The 24,299-nt window shown below is 39.2% G+C and overlaps 1 protein-coding gene across 5 annotated transcripts in view; it reads right to left on the bottom strand.

Annotated features, from left to right (window-relative positions):
- The window catches only part of CCSER2 (coiled-coil serine rich protein 2), a 166,993-nt gene that overhangs the window by 82,521 nt on the left and 60,173 nt on the right, over window positions 1-24,299 (bottom strand). For 4 of the 5 annotated variants that reach the window (XR_010661532.1, XM_065922727.1, XM_065922728.1 and 1 more), the window contains exons 4-5: window positions 13,556-13,646; window positions 2,462-2,624 (exon numbers count right to left, since the gene is read on the bottom strand). Coding sequence is in view for 4 of the 5 variants with exons in the window: in XM_065922727.1 (XP_065778799.1) it covers window positions 2,462-2,624; window positions 13,556-13,646 (254 nt within the window). In the remaining variant the exon portion in view is untranslated. Of the gene's footprint in view, window positions 1-2,461; window positions 2,625-3,329; window positions 3,451-13,555; window positions 13,647-24,299 lie in introns of those variants that run through there. The other variant, XM_065922730.1, reaches the window with a different exon arrangement.

Below are 24,299 nucleotides of genomic sequence, written 5' to 3'. Positions count from 1 at the left end.
GCTTCAGTTGTGTCTGACTCTTTGCAATCCTATGGACTGTAGCCTGCCAGGATCCTGTGTCCAAGGGATTCTCCAGGCAAGAATACTGGAGTAGGCTGCCATGCCCTCCTCCAGGTGATCTTCCCAACCCAGGGATCAAAGCCATGGTCTCTTATGTCTCTTGCATTGGCAGGCGGGTTCTTTATCACTAGCACCACCTGCTGCTGCTGCCAAGTCGCTTTAGTCGTGTCCGACTCTGTGCGACCCTGTAGACGGCAGCCCACCAGGCTCCCCCGTCCCTGGGATTCTCCAGGCAAGAAAACTGGAGTGGATTGCCATTTCCTTCTCCAATGCATGAAAGTGAAAAGTGAAAGTGAAGTCACTCAGTCGTGTCCAACTCTTAGCAACCCCACAGACTGCAGCCTACCAGGCTCCTCCATCCATGGGATTTTCCAGGCAAGAGTACTGGAGTGGGGTGCCATTGCCTTCTCCGAGCACCACCTGGGAAGCCCCTATATAGAAACTAATCCTCTGCAATTGCTACAGTCAAGTAATCAGTTCAACAGTAACTTTCTTGATATACCAATATCCTAAGCAAAAAATTGCATGCTCCTGGAGTCCTGTATACATTACTTCAAGGCACTTATCACCATTACACCGTACTACCGCATTGTAACTATCTATGTACCTCTCTCTCCCATACTCTAAACACCCTGGCAGCAGGAGATATTTACTACTCATCTTTTTATGGGATGGAAAAGGCACAAAAATCTTCTATCAACCTGATAACTGCAATGATTCCAACTAAGCTCACACACTGCGTAATTTGTTTTATCCTTCTCAAACCAATGCTCAAGTAGCCATTACCAATCTACAGCTTTCACCTCTCATACCATCTCCAAATTCATTCCAGCTTAACAGTTTAGCACAGAACTCAACATACAGGTTCTCAATAAATACTTGTTAAATGGTTGAATAAACCTTATCTTGTAAGCAAGGTTCACATTTTAGGTAGGCTTCTAAATTTTCCTAAGTTAGCCTTAAATTTACCTCCTTACAAACCAATCATCAAAGATGAAGGAAGCATCATCATCATTAGCAATGAAGACTATCTTTACATCAGATTCTTGTCTGATAGTACCAACTCTCTGATGTCCATTACTTATCAAAAGCCCAGATGTAAGGAACAGAACAGCCAAAATAATGTCTGGGAGGATATGTACTACATATATTCTTCCAGGTACTCTATAAATTTCATCCTGGCATCAGACTTTACCAACTAAAGAAGGAACTTTAGTTGGAGTTCATTGCAGAACTCCAATGATTCACTTGTAGAACTCCTTTTCTCAGTCTAGAGTTCTTTGTAGCATGGACTGAAGAACACAAATAAAAAAGGATTTTTCATTTATGGAATTTATCATTAACTTAAGGAATTAAAGATTTAAGGGATTTATCATTAATTCTACTTCGGGATTCTGTCTGAGACCTTTCCACTACATCACAAGGTGTTCTCCTTTTAAGAACTCATGCAAAGCAATCCCTTATAGGTTTCTGTCTCATAAAAGCAGATCAACTGAGAAACATATCCTTTATCCGTGTACATTATAAATCTTGTAATGGATCAAGTTTTGTTCTTTGCTTTTTGCTCTTTTCTTTTGCTATAAGGAATCTTAGAGACAAATTTCTTTCTTTCTTCAAGAACTCTACAGTACCTCACATTTCCCCCTTTCCACTATTTCTTTATCCCAAATTTACTATTTGTATTAATAATGTGCTCCAAAAGCACTTTAAGTCCCTAGGGGAATGAGATGAAAGAATAAAAAGGAAAAGAATTAATAACTGCCATTGGGCGCCTATAGTAAGTCAGACACCACTCCAGGCACATTTATTCCTGATCCTTAAGCCTGAGAGAAAGGTATTATTAAGTATGCTTTACAGATGGTAAACTGAAGTAGAGAGAGGTTAAAAAATTATCTAAGCTGACAAAACTACAGTGTACCAGGCCAGAGTGTGATCCCAGCTTTGAATGACTACATAGTCACATTATACATTAGGTCTGGCCAAATTAAAGACTACATTACACTTCAAAAGAAAAAGAATTCTAGCATCATATTTGAGGAATTTTTAAATTTCAATTTATTGTATGAACAAAAGAAGACAAATCACTTGGCATTAATTTCACACATTAATATCTGAAACATAATAAACTTTAACAAAGTAAACACCTGATCATTTCCAAATGAGAACCAGACAATAACACCAAACTTTAAAGTTCAAACAGCAGACATAGATAATTATATTCATGATAAAGCTAAGAAGAAAAGATTTAGGCCAAAACATATTATTCCAATTAATACCACACATAACCTGAAATGTTTTTCGGTGCCTCTAAAAATAAAGGCAAAAAACAGTTCTGAGAGGTTGGGGGTAAATACGATTCAAAACTATTTAAGAGAGAAAACATATTTTAAATTAGACTCACCTGCTCAAGTCACTTTTTCCATGGTGATGATAGTGGTCAGGATGGCTAAGGTGGTAATGTTCCTGTCCACTCCACCTCTGGGGTGGCCTTTTCCAAAATCCTTCTTGAGACTGTCGAACATTTCTGTCTGATCGGTCAAAGCGGTTCATATTGTCACACTCCACTAGACAAATCCAAAAGCAAAACACTAGAAACATGTACATACACTCTATAAACATTAACTACTTATAGTTTGATAATTAAAGGTTGCTGAAAATATAAAAGCGGTATTCTAAAAATAACAGCCATTTATGTTAGCTGACCACAAAAAAAATCAGGATTTCCATAAGAAAAATGACTAGTTCTTTTGTTAAAAACTGAACTTTATATTATTCAAACTGGAGTAAATTTTAAAAAATTTTTTATCACAGTCACTGAAGTATCAACAGCCCCACTGTTTTAAAACAAGCAAATTATCCTTGAAATCAACATTATACATTTTAAACACCAGTAATCAGCTCTAAGTGGTTTTCATCATTATCAGTAGTTGGCTCAGACTTCAGAATGAAAATGACAATAAAAAGTAGATTTTAAGTCTGGGAAAGAACTCATTCCTAAAAATGAAAGCCACAGTTAATTTTTTACTGATTTCAAGAAGTACAAATTAACTTTTCATCAAAACAAATCGTATTTTTTAAATTAAGCTCACAGTTTTAGAAAGTAAAACGTTCCAAACTGCCGATAGTAGAGCTTGTTCAAAAATTCTAAAATGCCACAGAAAACAAAGCCAGTACTTTGCTGCAACAAATAGTACACTCCCTGAAATCCAAATGCCACAAAAACATGAAAAGAATCTCTTTGAAATACCCCAGGCTTCTCCTTCACTTACCCAAACACTTTTTCCTCACATATCTGAGCACTCACTAAGAGAGTTACTTTGTACAAGGGAGACATTGTGTCGCCTGCTGCCTACTCAGACATAGTCGCACTGACAAACAGGCCTTCCTTCCTGCCCAACTCCCAGCCCTCCCTGTGGGAAGCAAGCCCAGTTTACCCTGTGACTCCATCCTCGCTCAGTGCTTACACAGCCTCTGAGTTAGGACTGTTACTAAAAATACAGCTAAACACTAACCCAAGCCAGGAACAGGAAAGGGTTTTCCAGTAGAACAATTATTACACGAGAAAGTTCAAATCCTGCATGTTCAGAATTCCTTGCGATAAGAAAGCTTCAGAAATCAAAAATCCTCCCCAATGGAAAAAAAAAAACAAACTCATTATTTAAATGATTTGTTTTCACATAATTCAAACATGAATTTGATATGCAGAAACATAGTATACCAAATAAATACAAACTTCCCCACTCCAAAAAAGAAAGGCTGATGCAGTTAAAGTTAAATAAAGTTTCAAAAGATACTGATATTTTGTTTATTAGAAAATTTCCATTAGCGGAACCAATTTTGGGAAAAAATTATAGGTTTTATAGTTTTAAAAAATTTTTAAAGAAGTCTTAGATTTTAAATGATTTCTTATCATCTTATTGGGATAAATTAAGATATATATATATATATATATAAATTTTAAAGTTCAATAATGAAAACCTGACTGTTAGGTAAATAAAGGTATGGTGACCATTATGCCAAAAAAAATTAGGAATAGAAAATAAGAAAAAAAAAGAAAAAGAAAAAAAAAAGAAAATAAGACTGCAAAAAACAAAAATAAATTGAAAAATAACCCATACAAAGGCTTAAAAATGTTTTCAGTTAACATTTGCATTATACTCATAGACACAGTTAAGTTCCTTAAGTATTTCTACATGGCATTAAAATGTTATTTTAGTTTAAGCAATTCTATATAGCTGAGGGATAATCTATATCTACTTTAAATTCTTAATTCATGCAGGTAAAGCCTTCAGGTTTTTTTGGCTGCTCCATGCAGCATCTTACTTCCCCAACTAGGGAACAAACCTGCACCCCCTGCAGTAGAATCATGGAGTCTTAACCACTGGACCACTATGAAAGTTCCTATTCACTTAGCTAAAATTCCACTCCCCAAAGAAGAAATTTTGTAATAAGAATCTGAAATATGATACCATCAACACAGAGTACACAGAGTATTAAAAAGCAAAATAACAAGGCCAGGAGATAGGGTTAAATACTGTGGGAAATTATAATGCAGAAATCAATGTGCTGCTCTTACTAAATTGATGTGCTGTATTTACTAAGGATTGCTAGTACTACACACAGGCTCCCAATAGAGCACTTTTACTGAAACATGAATTCAACCATCAGCATAATGGCAAATAAGAACTGGAAACAAATATTTTCCAGGACCACAGAGGACTATTGTTAAAACTGGAGAGAGGAGGCGTAAACTCTCAGAAAAATGACTGCCCTGAGACTCTGAGTGAAGAAAGAGTCCTGCTTATACTACCTACCTACAGCATCCATCAATCATGCTTTGATATACTTTAAAATGTTACTGAGACAAAAGTACTTAATAACATAAGTTGTGGTTTCTTAGAAAAAACTAAGGGTTCTGTGACAGAAGGAAAGCAATAACATAGAAATAAAATGCAGAGCCAATAAAATTACAAGATGGAGTTAATTTAAAGCAAGTTTCCAGAGTCAATGAAGGAACAGGACAAACAAGACTAAGAAAGGGAATAAACCTTTCTGAATGTGTAATATCGTAGGGAAGGATGGGGCAGCCCTAAAGGCATTCCAGTTCAAAAAATTTTTAACCAATATGCTGATCAAAACTATCTACACACCAGATTTGACCCTGTGAGTTTAGGGATGGAGAATAAATAAAGGCCTTCTGAAGGGGCTTTCCAGCTACAAAAGTAAAAGGCAACAGATTTTAGTAGTTCTTTTACTATGAGTAAGAGACAAATAATACTAGGATGTGTACCCTCTGAAGAGGGAAAGAGAATCTAATATAGCTAATTGAAAGGTACAGGATATGGAGATGTCCACATCTAACATTCATCATATCCATTTCTTCTAATTTGATAAAGGATAAAATGTGATGCCAAAAGTAACCTAGATTCTTTCTCTGACACCTTAAACTTCTAAGAAAATAATGACTGATAACACATAGTATTTCTATTTATGACTAACAACTGGCTATGAAGATAGCAGGAAGAAATTATATACATCACAAAGTCTGGAAAAAATGTATTGCACAGGAGGTTTTACAATCTGAACAGGAAAGCTTTTAGATGAAATTTGGCTTGAAAGAAGAAAAGCTCATGTTAAAAAAAAAAAAAATCATGAACTTGTTATTACTAAACACCATCAGTACTGAAAAAGAAAATCTCCAGAAGAAAATACAGTAATTAAAAAGTGATCGAAAACAATACTACTGATCTCCTATGATTATTACCCCAATAAAATGTTTAACAAAAATGTGGCCTTAGAAAACAACATGAAATATGTATAATTTAATAGGCACCATAACTTAGTGGGATAGGATCCAGGAAGCAATGAAAGACGTCTTTTTCAACAGAGAAAAGTTTAAAACAGAACGCGTAAAGAGTACATCTAAAAAAACACACACTATGAAAATTTCATAAACCTTAAGATGACACTATGAATGTGCCAAATGTTAGGCACTGATCTGTAGGCACTGAGTGACCATTAGAAGTGCCTGAGCAAGAAAATAAAGCAATACACATATATAACACAACTGATCATTCAAGAGACACTTTAGAACAAAAAGGAAGCAAATCTCAAATACCCGCTGGTTTGCTAAAAGAAATTCAGATTCCAAAACTATTTCCTTAAAAGATTCCTTGACCAAGGTAAAAGAAAAATGCAGAAGAAAACAATCTCTCTCTTTCGATCCTCCCAAATCACATTCAAATACAAAGTCCTTTTGCCTTTTACTCCTTCCCTCATCCTTTTGCCTTTTACTCCTTCCCTCATTCTGTGTTCAATTTCCTTCTGCACCATCTCTCCCTCTGTCCCCCTTTCCCGACCCCCTCAAGCTGGCCAGAAGCCTCAGAAGCTCTGTACCTCTTAAACTTAATCTTCCTGCAGAAGAGGGGAAAACTCCTTAAGGTGAATTTTTAGATCTGGTCTCATTCTGGGCTGAGAGCCATGGCTATATACTTTCTAAGGTCTAAACAAGTTTTGGAGATATATGCAGAGGAATTTAAAATAGTTTTAGGAATTGATAATCCAGGGCCCCTATGTCTATACCAATTACTTCCTACATAAGAGGGAACTTTAGGAGCAAAAAAAAAAGAATGGAAAAGTCACAGTGTGAAAAACCTAAAGTGGACTTACGAACCCATGATTGTGTAGAGGAGGGAAGTTTTTCTCAACTCTCTTTGGGTCTGAAAATAAAACAGACAAGATATATTAACGGGAAAAAAAAAGCATACAGACTTATCTAATACGTGACATGCGAGCCTTCTTGAGGAAATGAAGACAAGACCCAAAGAAACAGTTAGACCTGTGTATTTTTATGCTAGGCTCGAAGAAGAGTGGAGAAGGACTATGGCAGGAAGTATGAACAAGTGTGGTAGACAGGGGAAACTTAGCAAAGGTTGGTTTGTTAGGATCTTAATCTGACTGTCTTCAGAGATAAGGATGGTCTTTTCCTATAGCTATGGGGAGGGCACCTCTCACATGACGATTTTATGACCCGTTTCAGGGAAGATGGACAATAGGAGAAGAAAATCAGAATCACTTTCCTGTTTCTGCCCCTTTCTCAAACTCCTTCAGCTTAAAATATTCAGTATGCCAAGGTGCCATATTTGGGGGTCGTGTGTCATAAACTACATCAACTGCAGCTGAAATCAGAGGAAGTTAGAAAAGGACTTTCAGAAGCTACCAACAAAGAATTTTCTGTGAACACAGAATGGGCTCTGATTCAGTTCTATAAGCAAAGAAAGATTAAAATCCACCACAGATTTCAAAATCCACTACAAATTTAGACTGATCACCCTTAGAGAGCATTCAGGAGTAGATTCTGAAAGTGATATGATCATGTCTCCCTCCTCACTTTCTGTAAAAGATTTTAAGGCAGAAATTGGGTAAACAGCCTCACTGACAGACTTCCAATGCTTAGAAAGAGCCTTAGGAAAAAGCAGAATAAGGCTCAGAATAAATTATGTCTTTCACATGTAACAACTATGCTAAATAAATAACTCCAATAAATTAAATACTGGAGAAAGTAGTCTCTTAATATACTTACAGATACTATTAATATACTATAAATAGCAGGGCACTAAAAAAATAAATAAATAAATAAAGTATCTTGCATTGCCTAGGAAATAAAAGAGAAAAAGCAAGTGAGTGACTAACCAGAGTATTCTGAGGGGGAAATCAAGCCCCCAATTTCTGGCTTTACCCTTAAATTCAAAGATAAATTTTTCTAAACAGTGAAGGACAGCCTTGCAAATATATCATTGATATAGGCACTATAATACGAACTTTTACCCCTATGACTGTTATATAACCTCCCCTTCAATGTCAGGAAACCACCCAGTGTAGCTATCTCCAATAACTCAGACAGATCTCAAATCCTAGCCCAAAACTATCCAAGGAACATCTGACCACAAATCTTCCTTCCTTGTCTGTGCTACCATATATGCTACCTTAATAGTACAGAAATGTAACTGCCAGAGAAATATTCTCCTCATGGCCTCCCCCTTGAAATCCCAGAAGACTCCTCTTTTCATAATGAAGTCACAGCAAACTTGTGTCCAAACAAAACCCAAACTGAAGATCTCAACAAGGTGCCAGTCTTCTTATTGACAAAAACACCACCGATACTGGCAGAATTAGCAGGACTGAACCCATCAAATCCAGAGTGATCCATCCCAAACTCTACTCAAATTTGCACAAGAGCTTCAAACACCAGAAGCTCACAGGAACTAAAACCAACAGTCAAAACATATTAGAAGACTCCTTAAATTTTGTACTAATCCTTTTAACATTCCTATCCTCCCAACAGAAAACCTCAGAGGCAGGGGGTATAGTCATTCAGGACTTCAGAGCTATAAAGAGAAAAGTCATTTCCTCCTTCCCAGTAATACCAAACCTAAATACTGTTTTATCTTTGATGCCTCTTAAGTCTACCTATTTTACACCCAGGTTCTGTTTCCTTTAGTGTTCAATTAGCTCAAAATAGTCAATACTTGTTTGCCTTCTCCTCAGAAAATCTATTAAATGAGAGATGTTTTACCTCAGGATTTCCCTCCAATTTTTCATAGGTCCCCAAACAAAACCTATGAAAGACTTCCCTGGTGGCTCAGGCGGTAAAAGCGTCTGCCTGCAATGTGGGAGACCCGGGTTCGATCCCTGGGTCGGGAAGATCCCTTGGAGAAGGGAATGGCAACCCACTCCAGTACTATCTCCTAGAAAATCCCATGGACAGAGGAGCCTACAGTCCATGGGATCGCAAATAGTCGGACATAACTGAGCGACTTCACAAACAAAACCTCAAAAACTTTAAACTTCCTTCTGATTCTACTTTAAAGAGATACCTTTTTGCTATGCTCTAAAGATGAGGCAATGGAATGCAAAAGTAGGAAGTAAAGAAACACCTGGAGTAACAGGCAAATTTGGCCTTAGGGTACAAAATGAAGCAGGGCAAAGGCTAACAGTTTTGCTAAGAGAACACACTGGTCATAGCAAACAACACAAGAGAACACTCTACACATGTACGTCACCAGATGGTCAACACTGAAATCAGACTGATTATATTCTTTGCAGCCAAAGGTGGAGAAGCTCTATACAGTCAGCAAAAACAAGACCAGGAGATGACTGTGGCTCAGATAATAAATTCCTTATTGCCAAAATCAGACTTAAATTGAAGTAGGGAAAACCACTAGACCATTCAGGTATGACCTAAATCAAATCCCTTACGATTATACAGTGGAAGTGAGAAACAGATTTAAAGTACTAGATCTGATAGAGTGCCTGATGAACTATGGGCAGAGGTTCATGACACTGTACAGGAGACAGAGATCAAGAACATCCCCAAGAAAAAGAAATCCAAAAAAGCAAGATGGCTGTCTAAGGAGGCCTTACAAATAGCTGTGAACAGAAGAGAAGCTAAAAGCAAAGAAAAGGAAAGATATACCCATTTGAATGCAGAGTTCCAAAGAACAGCAAGGAGAGATAAGAAAGTCTTCCTCAGTGATCACTGCAAAGAAATAGAGGAAAACAATAGAATGGGAAAGACTAGAGATCTCTTCAAGAAAACCTGACATACCAAGGGAACATTTCATGCAAAGACGGGCTCAATAAAGGACAGCAATGGTATGGACCTAACAGAAGCAAAAGATATTAAGAAGAGGTGGCAAGAATACACAGAAGAACTATATAAAAAAGATCTTCATGACCCAGATAATCATGATGCTATGGTCACTCACCTAGAGCCAGACAATGTGGAATGTGAAGTCAATGGGCCTCAGGAAGCATCACTACGAACAAAGCTAGTGGAGATGATGGAATTCCAGTTGAGCCATTTCAAATCCTGAAAGACGATGCTGTGAAAGTGCTGCACTCAATATGCCAGCAAATTTGGAAAACGCAGCAGTGGCCACAGGACTGGAAAAGGTCAGTTTTCAATCCCAAGAAAGGCAATGCCAAAGAATTCTCAAACTACTGCACAATTGCACTCATCTTACATGCTAGCAGAGTAACACTCAAAATTCTCCAAGCCAGGCTTCAACAATACAAGAACCGTGAACTTCCAGATATTCAAGCTGGATTTAGAAAAGACAGAGGAATCAGAGATCAAATTACCAACATTTACTGGATCATTGAAAAAGCAAGAGAGTTCCAGAAAAACATCTACTTCTGTTTTATTGACTATGCCAAAGCCTTTGATTGTGTGGATCACAACAAACTGTGGAAAATTCTTAAAAGAGATGGGAATACCAGACCACCTGACCTGCCTCTTGAGAAATCTGTATGCAGGTCAGGAAGCAACAGTTCGAACTGGATGTAAAAAAACAGACTGGTTCCAAACAGGAAAAGGAGTACGTCAAGGCTGTATATTATCACCCTGCTTATTTAACTTATATGCAGAGTACATCATCAGAAACACTGGGCTGGATGAAGCACAAGCTGGAATCAAGGTTGCTGGGAGAAATATCAATAACCTCAGATATGCAGATGACACCACCCTTATGGCAGAAAGTGAAGAACTAAAGAGCCTCTTGATGAAAGTGAAAGACAAGAGTGAAAACGTTGGCTTAACGCTCAACATTCAGAAAACTATGATCATGGCATCTGGTCCCATCACTTCATGTCAAATAGATGGGGAAACAGTGGAAACAGTGGCAGACTTTATTTTGGGGGGCTCCAAAATCACTGCAGATGGTGACTGCAGCCATGAAATTAAAAGATGCTTGCTCTTTGGAAAAAAAGTTATGACCAACCTAGACTGCATATTAAAAAGCAGAGACGTTAAATTTGCCAACAAAGGCCCATCTAGCTAAGGCTATGGTTTTTCCAGTAGTCATGTATGAGTTGGACTATAAAGAAAGCTGAGTGCCAAAGAACTGATGCTTTTGATCTGTGGTGTTGGAGAAGACTCTTGAGAGTCCCCTGGACTCCAAGGAGATCCAACCAGTCTGTCCTAAAGAAGATCAGTCCTGAGTATTCATTGGAAGGACTGATGTTGAAGCTGAATATCCAATACTTTGGCCACCTGATGTGAAGAACTGACTCATCTGAAAAGCCCCTGATGCTGGTAAAGATTGAAGGTGGGAAGAGAAGGGACGACAGAGGATGAGATGGTTGGATGCCATCACTGAATCAATGGACATGAGCCTGAGTAGTCTCCAGGAGTCAGTGACAGACAGGGAGGCCTGGCGTGCTGCAGTCCCTGGGGTCGCAAAGAGTCGGACATGACTGAGCGACTGAACCGAACTGAACTGAAAGATGAGGCAAGCTCTAAGACCAACATTATCTCTCTGCTTCCTGGTTTGGCACAGGCTTCCAGAGAGAAGTTGTTATAGCTCTATCAAAGTAAAATCCATTATCAAGGATATAATTTATTTCATGGAGGTAAATCCTTCATTTCTCACTGTGTCTGTTTGTGTGCCTAGTTGCTGAGTCATGTCCAAATCTTTGCGACCCCATGGACTGAAGCCCACCAGGCTCCTCTGTCCATGAGGATTCTCCAGGCAAGTATACTAGAGTGGGTTGCCATGCCCTCCCCTCCAGGAGATCTTTGCAACCCAGGGATTGAGCCCTGGTCTCCCACACTACAGGCATATTCTTTACCATCTGAACGACCAAGAAAGCCCAAGAATACTGGGGTGGTTAACTTATCCCTTCTCCAGGGGATCTTCCAACCCAGGAATTGAACTGGGGTCTCCCGCATTGCAGGAGGATTCTTTACCAGCTGAGCCACCCTCAATACCAGCCCTAAAATCTTCACATTAAATCTTCTAGATCACAAAGTCTCATTATCTTTTCTCCTATAACTGTTAATGATTTATGCTTTTCATCTGTATTCTATAATATTTTTTCCACTTGATCTTCCAGGACACTAATTTAGATTTCAAACGTGGCTATGCTTTCTGTCATCTATTGTTCTGTTGGGAAATCTTTTATAAGCTCCAGAAAGCACTGTGCTGCAGTGGAATCTAAATGCCCTTGTTATTATCTCTTTGGGCCACTCTAGTCCCATTCCGCTGTTTTCCCTGTTCCTCTTCCTGGGTGTTGGCTGTGACCTTTCTTTCTCAGTTGATGAGAACCAAGCACTGACTGCTGGAGTATCCCAAGTGACAGCAGAACCACAAGATGCAACAGTCTCCATCCCTGTGGAGGAACAGATACTGTTCTCAGCTCCACACCATCCTTCAACAGACTCACAGATCCAACATCCTCCACCACAGAGATTCACACAGTGAGCAGAGTACACCTCCCAGTCCCACTGCTGTTAGGCTTGGCCATGCAACTTGCTTTAGCCAACAGAATGTGGGTAGAAGTAACAGTGTACTGGTTCTAAGTGATTAGTTTTAAGAGATATTATACGCATATTTCTGCTCTCCCTGTTGTCCTTCTGCTTGCTATTTGCCATGAGCACGACCTGCTCAAAGGAGTCCTGTTTTCAAAATGAAGAAGCAAAGAGTAGACCTAAACTCAGTCCCACAGCCTGAATTGTCCCAGCTAATCCACAAATTCAAGAAAACAAAAAAATTAGTTTATTTTGAAAGCCACTGAGATTCTGAGAGTGATTATTATGCAGCATCCTGGCAGTAAGGGAGAAAAAATAAGCCTGACTAATATGACAAAAGCGAGCAGCAAGCAGGCTCCTAAAACCTCAGTGAAGCACTAGAACCACCATCCAGCCTCTCTGAAAAATACCGTTGTATTCTTCTAGCATTGGGTATAAAAAGGACTTTACTACCCTTTTTAGTTCACCCCTGCCCCAGAAAGTCAAAGAAACCTGGCAAGTGCTGACTGATAAGGAAGCCACAGCTCTCTCAGATTCTTCTTACCAGGAGGATCCCATTTCAATCTTTGCCCCAGGGGCTTCCTAGGCTACTCTCTGGTTCTTAACCAGTCTTCAAGACAGAAAATCCTACAAATGCTACATCAGTGGAGGCAAGAGCATCCAGGTCCGTCTTTTACACGGATTATCTAAAGCCCCACTTCAGAAGTTACTGGGATCCAGAGACAAAGACAGACTGAATTGGGGAGTAAAAAGAATAGAGTGATTCATTCAGGTCACCATCTTGATTTTTTAAAAATATTTATTAACTTAATGGTCTTTACTACTGTTTCATAAGACAAAAGATATCTCTTTTTCTCTAAATGTATTCCTCCTTAAAATCCAAATGAGACAAAGGGAAGAAAAAGTGAGCAGGCACAAAGGGAACAAAAGGACAAACAGTATCTACCAGTTACTTTATAATACAGGTACACAACTTTATTGGGTCACAGAGTATATTACCTAAGACCTACAAAGTCAGGTCTTAAACATTTAAACAAGTGTGCAAATGAACCTATTTTATGTCACTTAAGACAGACTCTCAGTCTGAAAAGGCTACTTCCATAGAGATTAGGAAGTCTGTAGATAACAAATACCAAACTGGGTATTGTCAAGTAGCTCTTGAGGTTCAATGTTATCCTCACTCACCATTTTCAAGAGGTGTATCCTCAGGCAGATCCACATCAAGCATAAGGTCATCATCCTCAAGGTCACATGATTCAAGATTATTCAGAATATCCTGGCAACAAAGGCACAAAAAAATAATGCTATAACCTAGCTCAGTATAATCATTATTTCTAAACATCGATATATGAGAATTTCATTTTACTCAATGTTTGTGTGGTTAACAAAAGATTTTAAAGATACAATCTTTAAATGAAAAAACATAAATAAATAAATTCAACTGGTTTGCTTGGTTAAGCTATTTTAACATCCTTTCCCTAGTCTTCTTCCCCACCAGTTGGTTTTCATTTGCATTTTAAAAACTTACACAGTGTTCATTACCTGTAGGATATTGTTCTAAGCACTTTACAGGTATTAATTAATTTTATTCTTCACTTTGATTTTGTGACTAATATAATCTCCATATTATAGATGAGGAAACTGATGCACAGAAAATCACATTAACACACATCAATAATAAATCATTATATATGATGTTTCAGAAATTTATCTAGAGACATGGAAAGACGTTCTGTAAAATGGTGGGGGGGAAGCAATTACATCTGTAAAATGTGACCTCATCTTTAATGCTGAAAAACATATTTAAATGTCCAAATGGTGATATACCAAAGAATTGTTATTATTTTCCACTACATAAGACATGTGCTTATGCTCTTTGTATTCTTTTTGATTGTGACTTTTTACACTTTTTTTTATTTCATAATAAGGACATACTGCTTTTATAATAAGCAAAACCTGACAATGAAAAAAGTCAACCTCTTATAGCAAGAGCAAGAAGTTCAAACCACACATATCTAGCCTCCACGTGGGACTCATCAGTTCAGCCCATCCACTAACCACAATAATAACCACAAGCACCTGCCTCTTCCCTCTTCACTCAAGCCAGTCTGGACTAGTTTGGGTGCCTGCCCTAGTGTTCCCAGAAAATCTCACTGTGTGAGTAAGTCTTTCCACATTCTCTTGCTACATGTGTAGCACCATCTTTCCTCACACAAAAACTAACTTGGGTGGAGGGGAGTTGACCCCGCCTCCATGCGCCTCCATGAGACAACCATAAGACACACCTTCAAAAATTCAACACATATAAAAACCAATATACACAAGGCACAACCCTGGGTAAAAGACAATCCCCATCTTAGTTGAGTTTAGCTAAACTACTCCATGATATTGCTGCCGTGGAATCCATTTTTGTGTGGCCAAGCAGCCTGCAGGGGTCTTGGACTGAAAGTGGCCCCTTCCCCAAGCTCATTCCCAGATAACAGCCAGAGTCACAAGCAAATGTAAGTTCCTAACAGGGCTTCTCCAGCAGCCCTTCTGGCAACGGTCTCCCCTGTCCCCCAGGTACTGCCCCTTAGGCAACCTTAGACAAGACTAACCACAGAGCTTATGAAAACCCTGCACTTTCTGGTTTGAACTGACCAATCCAGCCACAGCACTGGAACCTTCAACACACTCCAGCCATGGACCCTAACAATAAAAGCACGTGCCCCAGGTTCCTGTCACTGTCTGCCCTTGTATGGCTCCTCAACGCATGCCATGTCCTTCCTCCAGAACCTGTGAGCAATGAACTTTTCTACTTCAATTTCCCATGTGATTTTTTGTTGAATTGGGGTTCACCAGCCAACGCCTTGGGGCTCTCGTTAACAAATGTTAATTTAACAAAGTCACAACAACCTTCCAAGGTTACCTTTCTTCAAACAGACAGTTCTTCATAGAATGGTACTGTCTAAGTGTCACGAGGGTTCATCAAATGGATCTTAGTTTTAGCAAATTAGAGTCAACATAAAACAAATTCAAGTCGAGACAACCTAAGGAACAACAAATTTGGCCTCTAGAACATGGAAGAAGAAACGACCTTCTGCAATAACAGTATAGTAAGGGCAAGGAAGCAAAACACATAATCACTCTAAATGTTGGCAAAAACTTTTTTAAAAGATGAAAAGTAAGTATTACAGATTTTACAAGCTTACAGACAGAATCAAGTATATTATGTAGGTATTTCTAAAACCATTTAAAGTGTAACCTCTGAAGGTGTAAAAAACATTCTTAGTTTTCAGGCTGTGAAAAACCAGGTGATTGGTCAAATCTGGCATACAAGACAGTCTGCTAACTTGTTTTATTCAAATAACTTCAAGTAGACCATTAAAACTAGTTACAGACTGGATGTTTGTGTGTACATTCCCCAAAATTCATAAGTTGAAGTTCTAACTCCCAATATGAGGATATTTGGAAACAAGGCTTTTGAGAGATAATTATTAATAGGTTTAGACAAAGTCATGATGGTCAGGGCCCGATAATGAGATTAGTTGTCCTTCAGTTCAGTTGCTCAGTCATGTCCAATGCTTTGCAACCCCATGGACTGCAGCACGCCGGGCTTCCCTGTCCATCACCAACTCCCGGAGCTTTCTCAAACTCATGTCCATTGCATCGGTGATGCCATCCAACCACTTCATCCTCTGTCGTCCTCTTCTCCTTCCACCTTCAATCTTCCCCAGCATCAGGGTCTTTTCCAAAGAGTTGGTTCTTTGCATCAGGTGGTCAAAGTACTGGAGTTTCAGCTTCAGCATCAGTCCTTCCAATGAATACTCAGAACTGATTTCCTTCAGGATTGACTGGTTGGATTTCCTTGCAGTCCAAGGAACTCTCAACCATCTTCTCCAACACTACAGATCAAAAGCATCAATACTTCAGCACTCAGCTTTCTTTATAGTCCAACTCTCATATCCATACATGACTACTGGAAAAACCATAGCTTTGACTAGACGGACCTTTGTTGGCAACACAATATGCTTTTTAATATGCTGTCTAGGTTGGTAATAGCTTTTCTTCTAAGGAGCAAGCATCTTTTAATTTCATGGCTGCAGTCACTATCTGCAGTGATTTTGAAGCCCAAAAAAATAAAGTCTCTCACTGTTTCCATTGTTTCTCGATATATTTCCCATGAAGTGATGGGACCAGATGCCATGATCTTAGTTTTCTGAATATTGAGCGTTAAGCCAACTTTTTCACTCTCCTCTTTCACTTTCATCAAGAGGCTCTTTAGTTCTTCTTCACTTTCTGCCATAAGGGTGGTGTCATCTGCATATCTGAGGTTATTGATATTTCTCCCAGCAATCTTGATTTCAGCTTATGTTTCACATGATATACTCTGCATATAAGTTAAATAAGCAGGGTGAAAATATGCAGTCTTGACATACTCCTTTCCCGATTTAGAACCAGTCTGTTCTTCCATGTCCAGTTCTAACTGTTGCTTCTTGACCTGCATACAGATTTCTCAAGAGGCAGGTCAGGTGGTCTGGTATTTCCATCTCTTGAAGAATTTTCCAGTTTGTTGTGATGCACAAAGTCAAAGGCTTTGGCATAGTCAATAAAGCAAAAGTAGATGTTTTGCTGGAACTCTCTTGCTTTTTCAATGATCCAACGGATGTTGGCAATTTTGTCTTTTCTAAATCCAGCTTGAACATATGAAAGTTCACACTTCATGTACTGTTGAAGTCTGGCTTGGAGAATTTTGAGCATTACTTTGCTAGCATGTGAGATGAGTGCAACTGCGTAGTAGTTTGAACATTCTTTGGCATTGCCTTTCTTTGGGATTGGAATGAAAACTGACCTTTTCCAGTCCTATGGCCACTGCTGAGTTTTGCAGATTTGCTGACATATTGAGTGCAGCACTTAGAAGAAGTAAAAGAGACAGGAGCACACACATATGAGGATTCTGTTAAAAGGTGAAGAGGCCTTCACTAGGAACTGAATCTGCCAATACCTTCATCTAGAATTTCCAGGTTCCAATACCGTACAAAATAATTGTCTGTTGATTGAGCCACCCAGTCTATGGTATTTTGTTTTAGTAACTGGAACTAAGACAACATTCAAACACAAAGTGTAAGTGGAAGGGCCAAAAGTACATCTACATCATGAACCACTACTTAAGCCATCTTAAGGAATTTGGACTGTATTTCAATGACAGGTTATGACTGTTGAGCTTTATTTAAAGAAGTGACAAATTGAGATCTGCATTAAAGAAACATTATTCTGTTTGCAGTATAGACAATGGATTTAAAATGGGGGAAAACAGTTTAGCAGTTATTGGAGAATCCATGTAACATATGACACAACCTGATGATAAACAATGTCAATGACAATGAAAGAATAAACAATTACAAGACATACAGAAAAGTCAGAATCTAAAGGACCAAAATTCAAAAAAAGAGCCATGAATGACTCCTTGGTTCCTAGATTTAGAAAGAGATGGGTGATTTCCATTTGCTGAAATAAAGCATTAGAAAAGGATAACCAGATCTGATAAGAGATAAAAAATTAATATACACTATTAGAACCTGACAAGTCTGACAAACCTGCTACATCTTCAAGAAGAGATGTATACCAGACAACTAAATATACAGGGGAGTGGAGTTGAGCAAAAAAATCTGGAGGTGTGGGAGTCACTCACATAATGACAACTGAAAGCTATTAAATAATGAGTCTGACAAGAGAGACAAGGCTGACTGAGAAGACAGGATTCTAAGATCTGTCTTAGACAGTCTTTCCCATATTCATTTTTATAGAAGGTCTCTGCTTCTCCAATATCAGATTTTGAGAAGAGCTATATCAGAGATATTATTAGACCTTTCAGAAAGGATTCAAGCAAAGAGATAAGGGAAAAAAATCTATTGTAATTTTTCTTCACTTGTTTGGGAATCTGTCATCTGTACTTCCCAAGAAATGCATTATTATAGGAAGAAAGGAAGCCATATAAGCATGGAGCCTGCTTAACATCTGAAAGAGTTTCTGTCCCATGTTTGTGATGGCAGGCTCATCCTCTCACTGGCAAGCTTGCATTTGTTGGGAGCCAACATCCACATACACCTGTTTTAGTTGGGAGACCATCTAGCACAACCATCGGCTGAAAATATGATAATGAAAAGCTAAATGTGTATACTCTCTGGCTTTCAGAGGCTTCCCCCAAGCCCCACTGGAATTCAAACCCTGACTGAACACATATTAGCAGAAGTGCACAGAACTTTCTTGGTCTCTGAGAATGCTTCTCCATTCAAGAAGAGTGAACCAAGAGATGGTGGGCCATCTATGAAATCTTTCTATGAATTTCTCCTTCATTAATAAATTGGAGAAAGCCTAAATGATTTTGACAAACGAAGGACACCATCACCAGTTTCTATTAATCACCATGTGGTCAAATTAATTTTTTCTTTTGTTATATAGTTTATGAATTTTAAAACACATATAAGTTTGTGTAAACACCAATGTAATCAAGACACATAATCTCTTCACCCAAAGAAACTTCCTTGTACTATCCAGCTATAATTACACTCTCTTCCACTCATCACCCCTAGCAAACAGTGATCTGTTCTCCATCACTACAATTTTGTCTTTTAAGGATATCACATAAATGGAATCATACAGTATGTAACCTTTTAGAGCTGGCTTATTTCACTCAGCAGAATGCCTATATGATTAATCTAAATTGACTGAACATATCAATAACTCGTTACTTTTAAACTGATGAGTAGGGCTTCCCTGGTGGTTCAGTGTAAAGAATCTGCCTGCCAATGTTGGAGACGCAGGAGACACGGATTCAATCCTTGGGTCGGGAAGATCCCTTGGAGGAGGAAATGGCAACCCACTCCAGTATTCTTGCCTGGGAAATTCCAAAGACAGAGGAGCCTGGTGGGCTACAGTCCATGAGGTCGCAAAGAGTTGGACATAACTTAGCAACTAAACAAAACTAAGTATTCCACTGCATGAACATACCAGTTTGTATATCCATTTACTCACTGAAGGATGTTTTGGTTTTTCAAGTTTTCAGTTATTATAAATAAAGCTACTATGAACATTCACGTACAGGTTTCTGTGTGAACATAAGCTTTCATTTCTCTAGCGTAAATACCCAGGTGAGTAGGATTGTTGGGTGATATAGTGAGTCTATGTTTAACTTCATAAGGAGCTGCCAAACCATCTCCCAGAACTGCTGTTAATTATTTGCATTCCAATCACTATTGAGATTGGCCTTTCCCATATGCTCCTCCCCGTCTTGACCGCAGACTTAAAGCAGACCTTGTTTCTAGTGTGGGATTCTGCTACTGGTCCCAAAGAGCACGGTGGCAACTTCTTCATGAAATACTGTATCTGTCTGCTCTAACCTGTCTGAGGTTACCTGAATGACTAATACAAAGTGCTTATCATTGCTTTGCCCAACTTGGAATTCACTCAGGCAGAAAAGCTGTGAGCACTAGTCAAAAACATTTTAAGTCAAATAAACAATCCATATCACCCTGGGACAAGAGATTATAGTTGAAACATAGAACACTAAAAGACTGAGAGAAAAAAAGGCTGGGGAGAGAATTTCTTTGGGAAATTAGGTAATTCAAAAGTGCCATGTATGTTGTGAATTTTAGAAGCCACAAAAAATGCCCAGGGCAGAAGGTATTCTCAGTAAAGACCTAAGTAAGAAAAGCCAAAACTTTCACCTCTGGCTGATCTCTAGCCCAGGAAAAAACGAAAAAACCAAGGTGAAGGTAGAATTGTAAATGGTCAGGCTAGTATTGAAGGACTGCCCCAACACTGAGCCAATGAGCAGACAGAGTCACTGGGAGGATTTTTTTTTTTTTCAATTTGACTGTAAGGTCTTTTAATTCATTTTCCTTTTAATTCTTTTTCTTTCCCTGCCTCCTTTTCTTCTTCTTTCCCTTAATCCCTTTCTCTTACTCTCACTCGCTCTCTTTTTTCCTTTCTTTTTATTTGCCATTTGGTATTCAAGGAAATCTCTGCATAAAACACTCAATAAACATAAACTAAAGTAGCACACACTTCATAGACCACACATGACAAGAAGAGAGGAAATTCACACTCTCTTCTCTATTTTAGAAGTCACTAAAATAAACGCTATACTATAAGCCTACAAAAACGTAACAAAAACAAACCCTAAGGGAGACAAAGGCTATGATTTCCAGTGTTGCTAAATTAATATATTTAAAATGATTAGTTTTCAACAAAAACCTTTTTAGAGACATGCAAGGAAAGCAGCATCTATCACGGAAAGGAAAAAGAAAAAATTAACAAAACTGATCCCTGAAGAAGCACAGGCACTGAACTTAATAGACAAAGGCTTTAAATCAACTATCTTAAATACGCTCAAATCTCAGTACGGGATATCAGGGAAGATATAGAACATAAGGGAATGAAAAATAAAAATTCTGGAGGTGAAAGTATAACAATTTAAGTGAAAAACTCCTAAATACTGGAAATAATTATTAACAAACACAAAAGGAGAAACTGACAGTAATACAGTAATAGTAGAGGACTTTAAAACCCCATGTGCATCAATAGACAGATCATCCAGATAGAAAATTAGTAAGGAAACACTGGTTTTAAAGAATGCATTAGTCTCTGAGCTTAATAATTATCTACAGGACATGCTGTTCAAAAGAGCAAGATACACATCCCTTTCCAGTGCACATACAACATTCTCCAGGTTAGATAATATCTTAGGCCACAAAACTAGCATCAACAAATTTAAGAAAACTGAAATGACATAAAGTATTTTCTCCCATCATAACACTATGACACTAGATATCAACGACAAGAAAGAAAAAAAAACAACTACAACACATGAAGTTAAAGAATATGCTACTGAACAAACACTGGGTCACAGAAGAAATCAAAGTTAAAAAAAAAAAAAAACAAAGAAATGGAGACAAATAAAAATGGAAACATAATGTTCCAATCTATGAGATGCAGCAAAAGCAGCTCTAAAAAGGAAATTTGTAGCAATACAAGAAAAAAAATCCTCAACAAAACACTAGCAAACCAAATTCAACAACACATTAAAAGGATCATACACTTTGATCAAGTGGGATTTATCCCAGAGATGCAAAGATGGCTTAATATATGCAAACTGTGAGGGTGTCACGGCTAATGCCACGGCAGGCAGCCTAGAGTAGGAGTAGGCCTGGTTTCCCGGGGTAACATAATTATCAGGCCTCCTGGAGCCAGCCAATCAACATATGCCTAGCCAGAAAAAAGGGAACCTATCAGGGGAAAGCTGAAAGCCCCATGAAGGGCCAACAAAAATTACCTTGCAACTGTGTAACCAATCCGCTTAGGCCAACTACCCACTGTGTAACCAATTCGATTGTGCCAACTACCTGCTGCTTATTTTGACCTAATAAATACCCGAGAGAACTGGGGCTCGGGGCCTTTCGTCCTCACACACCTGGTGAGGGCGGGAGGCCCTGGCTCGAGTCAGTAATAAATTCCCCTATTGCGAGTTGCATTGTTTTGAGGAGTCTTCTTTCCCGACGGGGGACTCGGACTACGGGCAAAACACAAATCAATGAATGTGATATAATAACTAACAAACTGATGAATAAAAACCATATGGCCATCTCAATAGACGCAGAAAAAGCTTTTAACAAAATTCAATATCTGAGGAGGAGCCAAGATGGCGGAGGAGTAGGACGGAGAAACCACTTTCTCTCCTAAAAATTCATCAAAAGAACAACTGAACGCAGAGCAAACTTCACAAAACAACTTCTGATTGCTAGCTGAGGTCATCAGGCGCCCAGAAAAGCAGCCCATTGTCTTCGAAAGGAGGCAGGGCAAAATATAAAAGATAAAAAGTGAGTCAAAAGAGATAAGGACGGAGATCCGTCCCGGGAAGGGTCTTAATAGAGGACATTTCCAGACACTGGGAAACCCTCGCACTGGCGGGCCTGGGGGAAGTGTTTGAATATCAGAGTTTGAATCTGACTGGGAGGGATACAATAAATAAAACCCACAGATTACGATCCTAAAAGCAACTCCCAGCAGACAAGTACCCCAGACGCCGGCATCCGCAACCAGCAAGTGGGGGCGGAACGGAGAGGAGCGGGCGGCATTGCTTGGGGCAGGGTCCGGGCCTGAGTGCCCTGAGAACAATCGGAGGGAGCTTTTGTGAGTTCCCAGCTTGAACTGTGGGACAGCAAGAGAGAGAGAGAAAATTAACCGGCCTGAACACACTGCCGGCCGTTCGCATAACAAAGAGACCGAGAAAGTCCTGAGAAGAGCTCGCAGTCTGCGGACCGGCCCAGCCGGAAGGGGGCAGGCTCGGCCCCAAGGATCGCATCCCCTACCACACTGCAAACAGGCCTTCACCTTCTAATAAAAGTCCTCCCGAGATTCTGGATGGTCGACATCCGCCGGGAGGGTCGTGGCTAGACACGGTACACGCGCCCGGCCAGTGCGGACGGGGATTGGGGCTGGGGATGCGGAGGGCAGAAGGCGCACGCACCCAACTGGCGCGAGCGGAAACTGAGGCTGGGATCGCGCAGGACAGAAGACGCGCCACACCTGGGGAGAGAGCGCCCGACAAGCGCCTGGCTGCCTGAGCCACTCGGGCGGCGTAGGGACAAAACGCAGGCGCAGCTTTGTATACCGCGCTTTTGTGAATCACCCGAGGGCTGGAACCGCCAGGAGCCTGAGCAGCCCAGACGGAGAAAATAGTGCCGGCCCCTCCCTGCAGCGCCGGCCCCTCCCCGCAACGCGACGGAACTAGCTACCTGAATAAGAATCCACCTCCGCCCGCCTGTGTCAGGGCGGAAATTAGGCCCGGAAGAAACCGGCAACAGAAGCCAAATAAACAAAGGGAACCGCTTCGAAGGGACCTGTGCAACAGATTAAAATCCCTGAAGAAAACACCGACTTCACCGGCAGGGCCTGTAGATATCGAGAAGTGTAAGCTGGAACGAGGAGATATCTGAAACTGAGCAGAACCCACATTAACCACAATAGCTCCAGAGCAATTCCTAGATACATTTTTTCTTTTTTTATTTTCTTTTCTTTTTTAAGTAAGGGGGAAAAAAAATTTTTTTTTCTCTTTTATTTTCCTTTAAAATTCCCTATTACTCCCCCATTACTCCTTAACTTTCATTTTCATAGATTTTTACGATTTTTTTAATTAGGTAAAACAATTTTTTTTTTCTTTTTTCCTTTTTCTTCTTTTTATTTCTTTTCTTTTTTCTTCTTCTCTTCTATTTTCTATTTTTCTTTTTCTCTTATTTCTTTTAAAGTCCTCTAGTACTCCTCTTACTACTCCTTAATTTTCATTTTCAATACACTATAACCTTACAGGAAAAAAGAAAAAAAAAAAAGAAGAAGAAGAGAAGCCCTATTTTTAAACCAAACTTCATATATATTTCTAAACTTTTTTTATGTTTTGGTTTTTGTTTTTAATATAGTATTTTTAAGAGTCTAACCTCTAATCTAGTTTTTTAATTTTTGTTTTTCAGTATATGATATAAATTGTGAGCATTTAAGAATCCAATATTCAGCTCCCATTTTTATTCAGGAGTGTGTTGATTATTCCCTCCCAATCTTGACTCTCTGTTTTCTACCTCAGAACACCTCTATTTCCTGCTTTCCCCTTCTCTTCCCAATCCAATTCTGTGAATCTTTGTGGGTGTCTGGGCTACGGAGAACACTCTGGGATCAGACAACTTCATAGATCTGTCTCTCTCCTCTTGAGTCCCCCTTTTTCTCCTCCTGCTCATCTCTATCTCCCTCCTCCCTCTCCTCTTCCTCATGTAACTCTGTGAAACTCTCTGGGTGTCCCTAACGGGGAAGAAACTTTTCACCATTAACCTAGAAGTTTTATTATCAGTGCTGTATGGTTGGAGAAGTCCTGAGACTACAGGAAGAATAAAACTGAAATCCA

Source organism: Muntiacus reevesi, chromosome 2 (genome assembly GCF_963930625.1).
Source record: "Muntiacus reevesi chromosome 2, mMunRee1.1, whole genome shotgun sequence".
NCBI classification, from domain to species: domain Eukaryota; kingdom Metazoa; phylum Chordata; class Mammalia; order Artiodactyla; family Cervidae; genus Muntiacus; species Muntiacus reevesi.
This window is presented reverse-complemented; position numbering and strand designations above follow the sequence as displayed.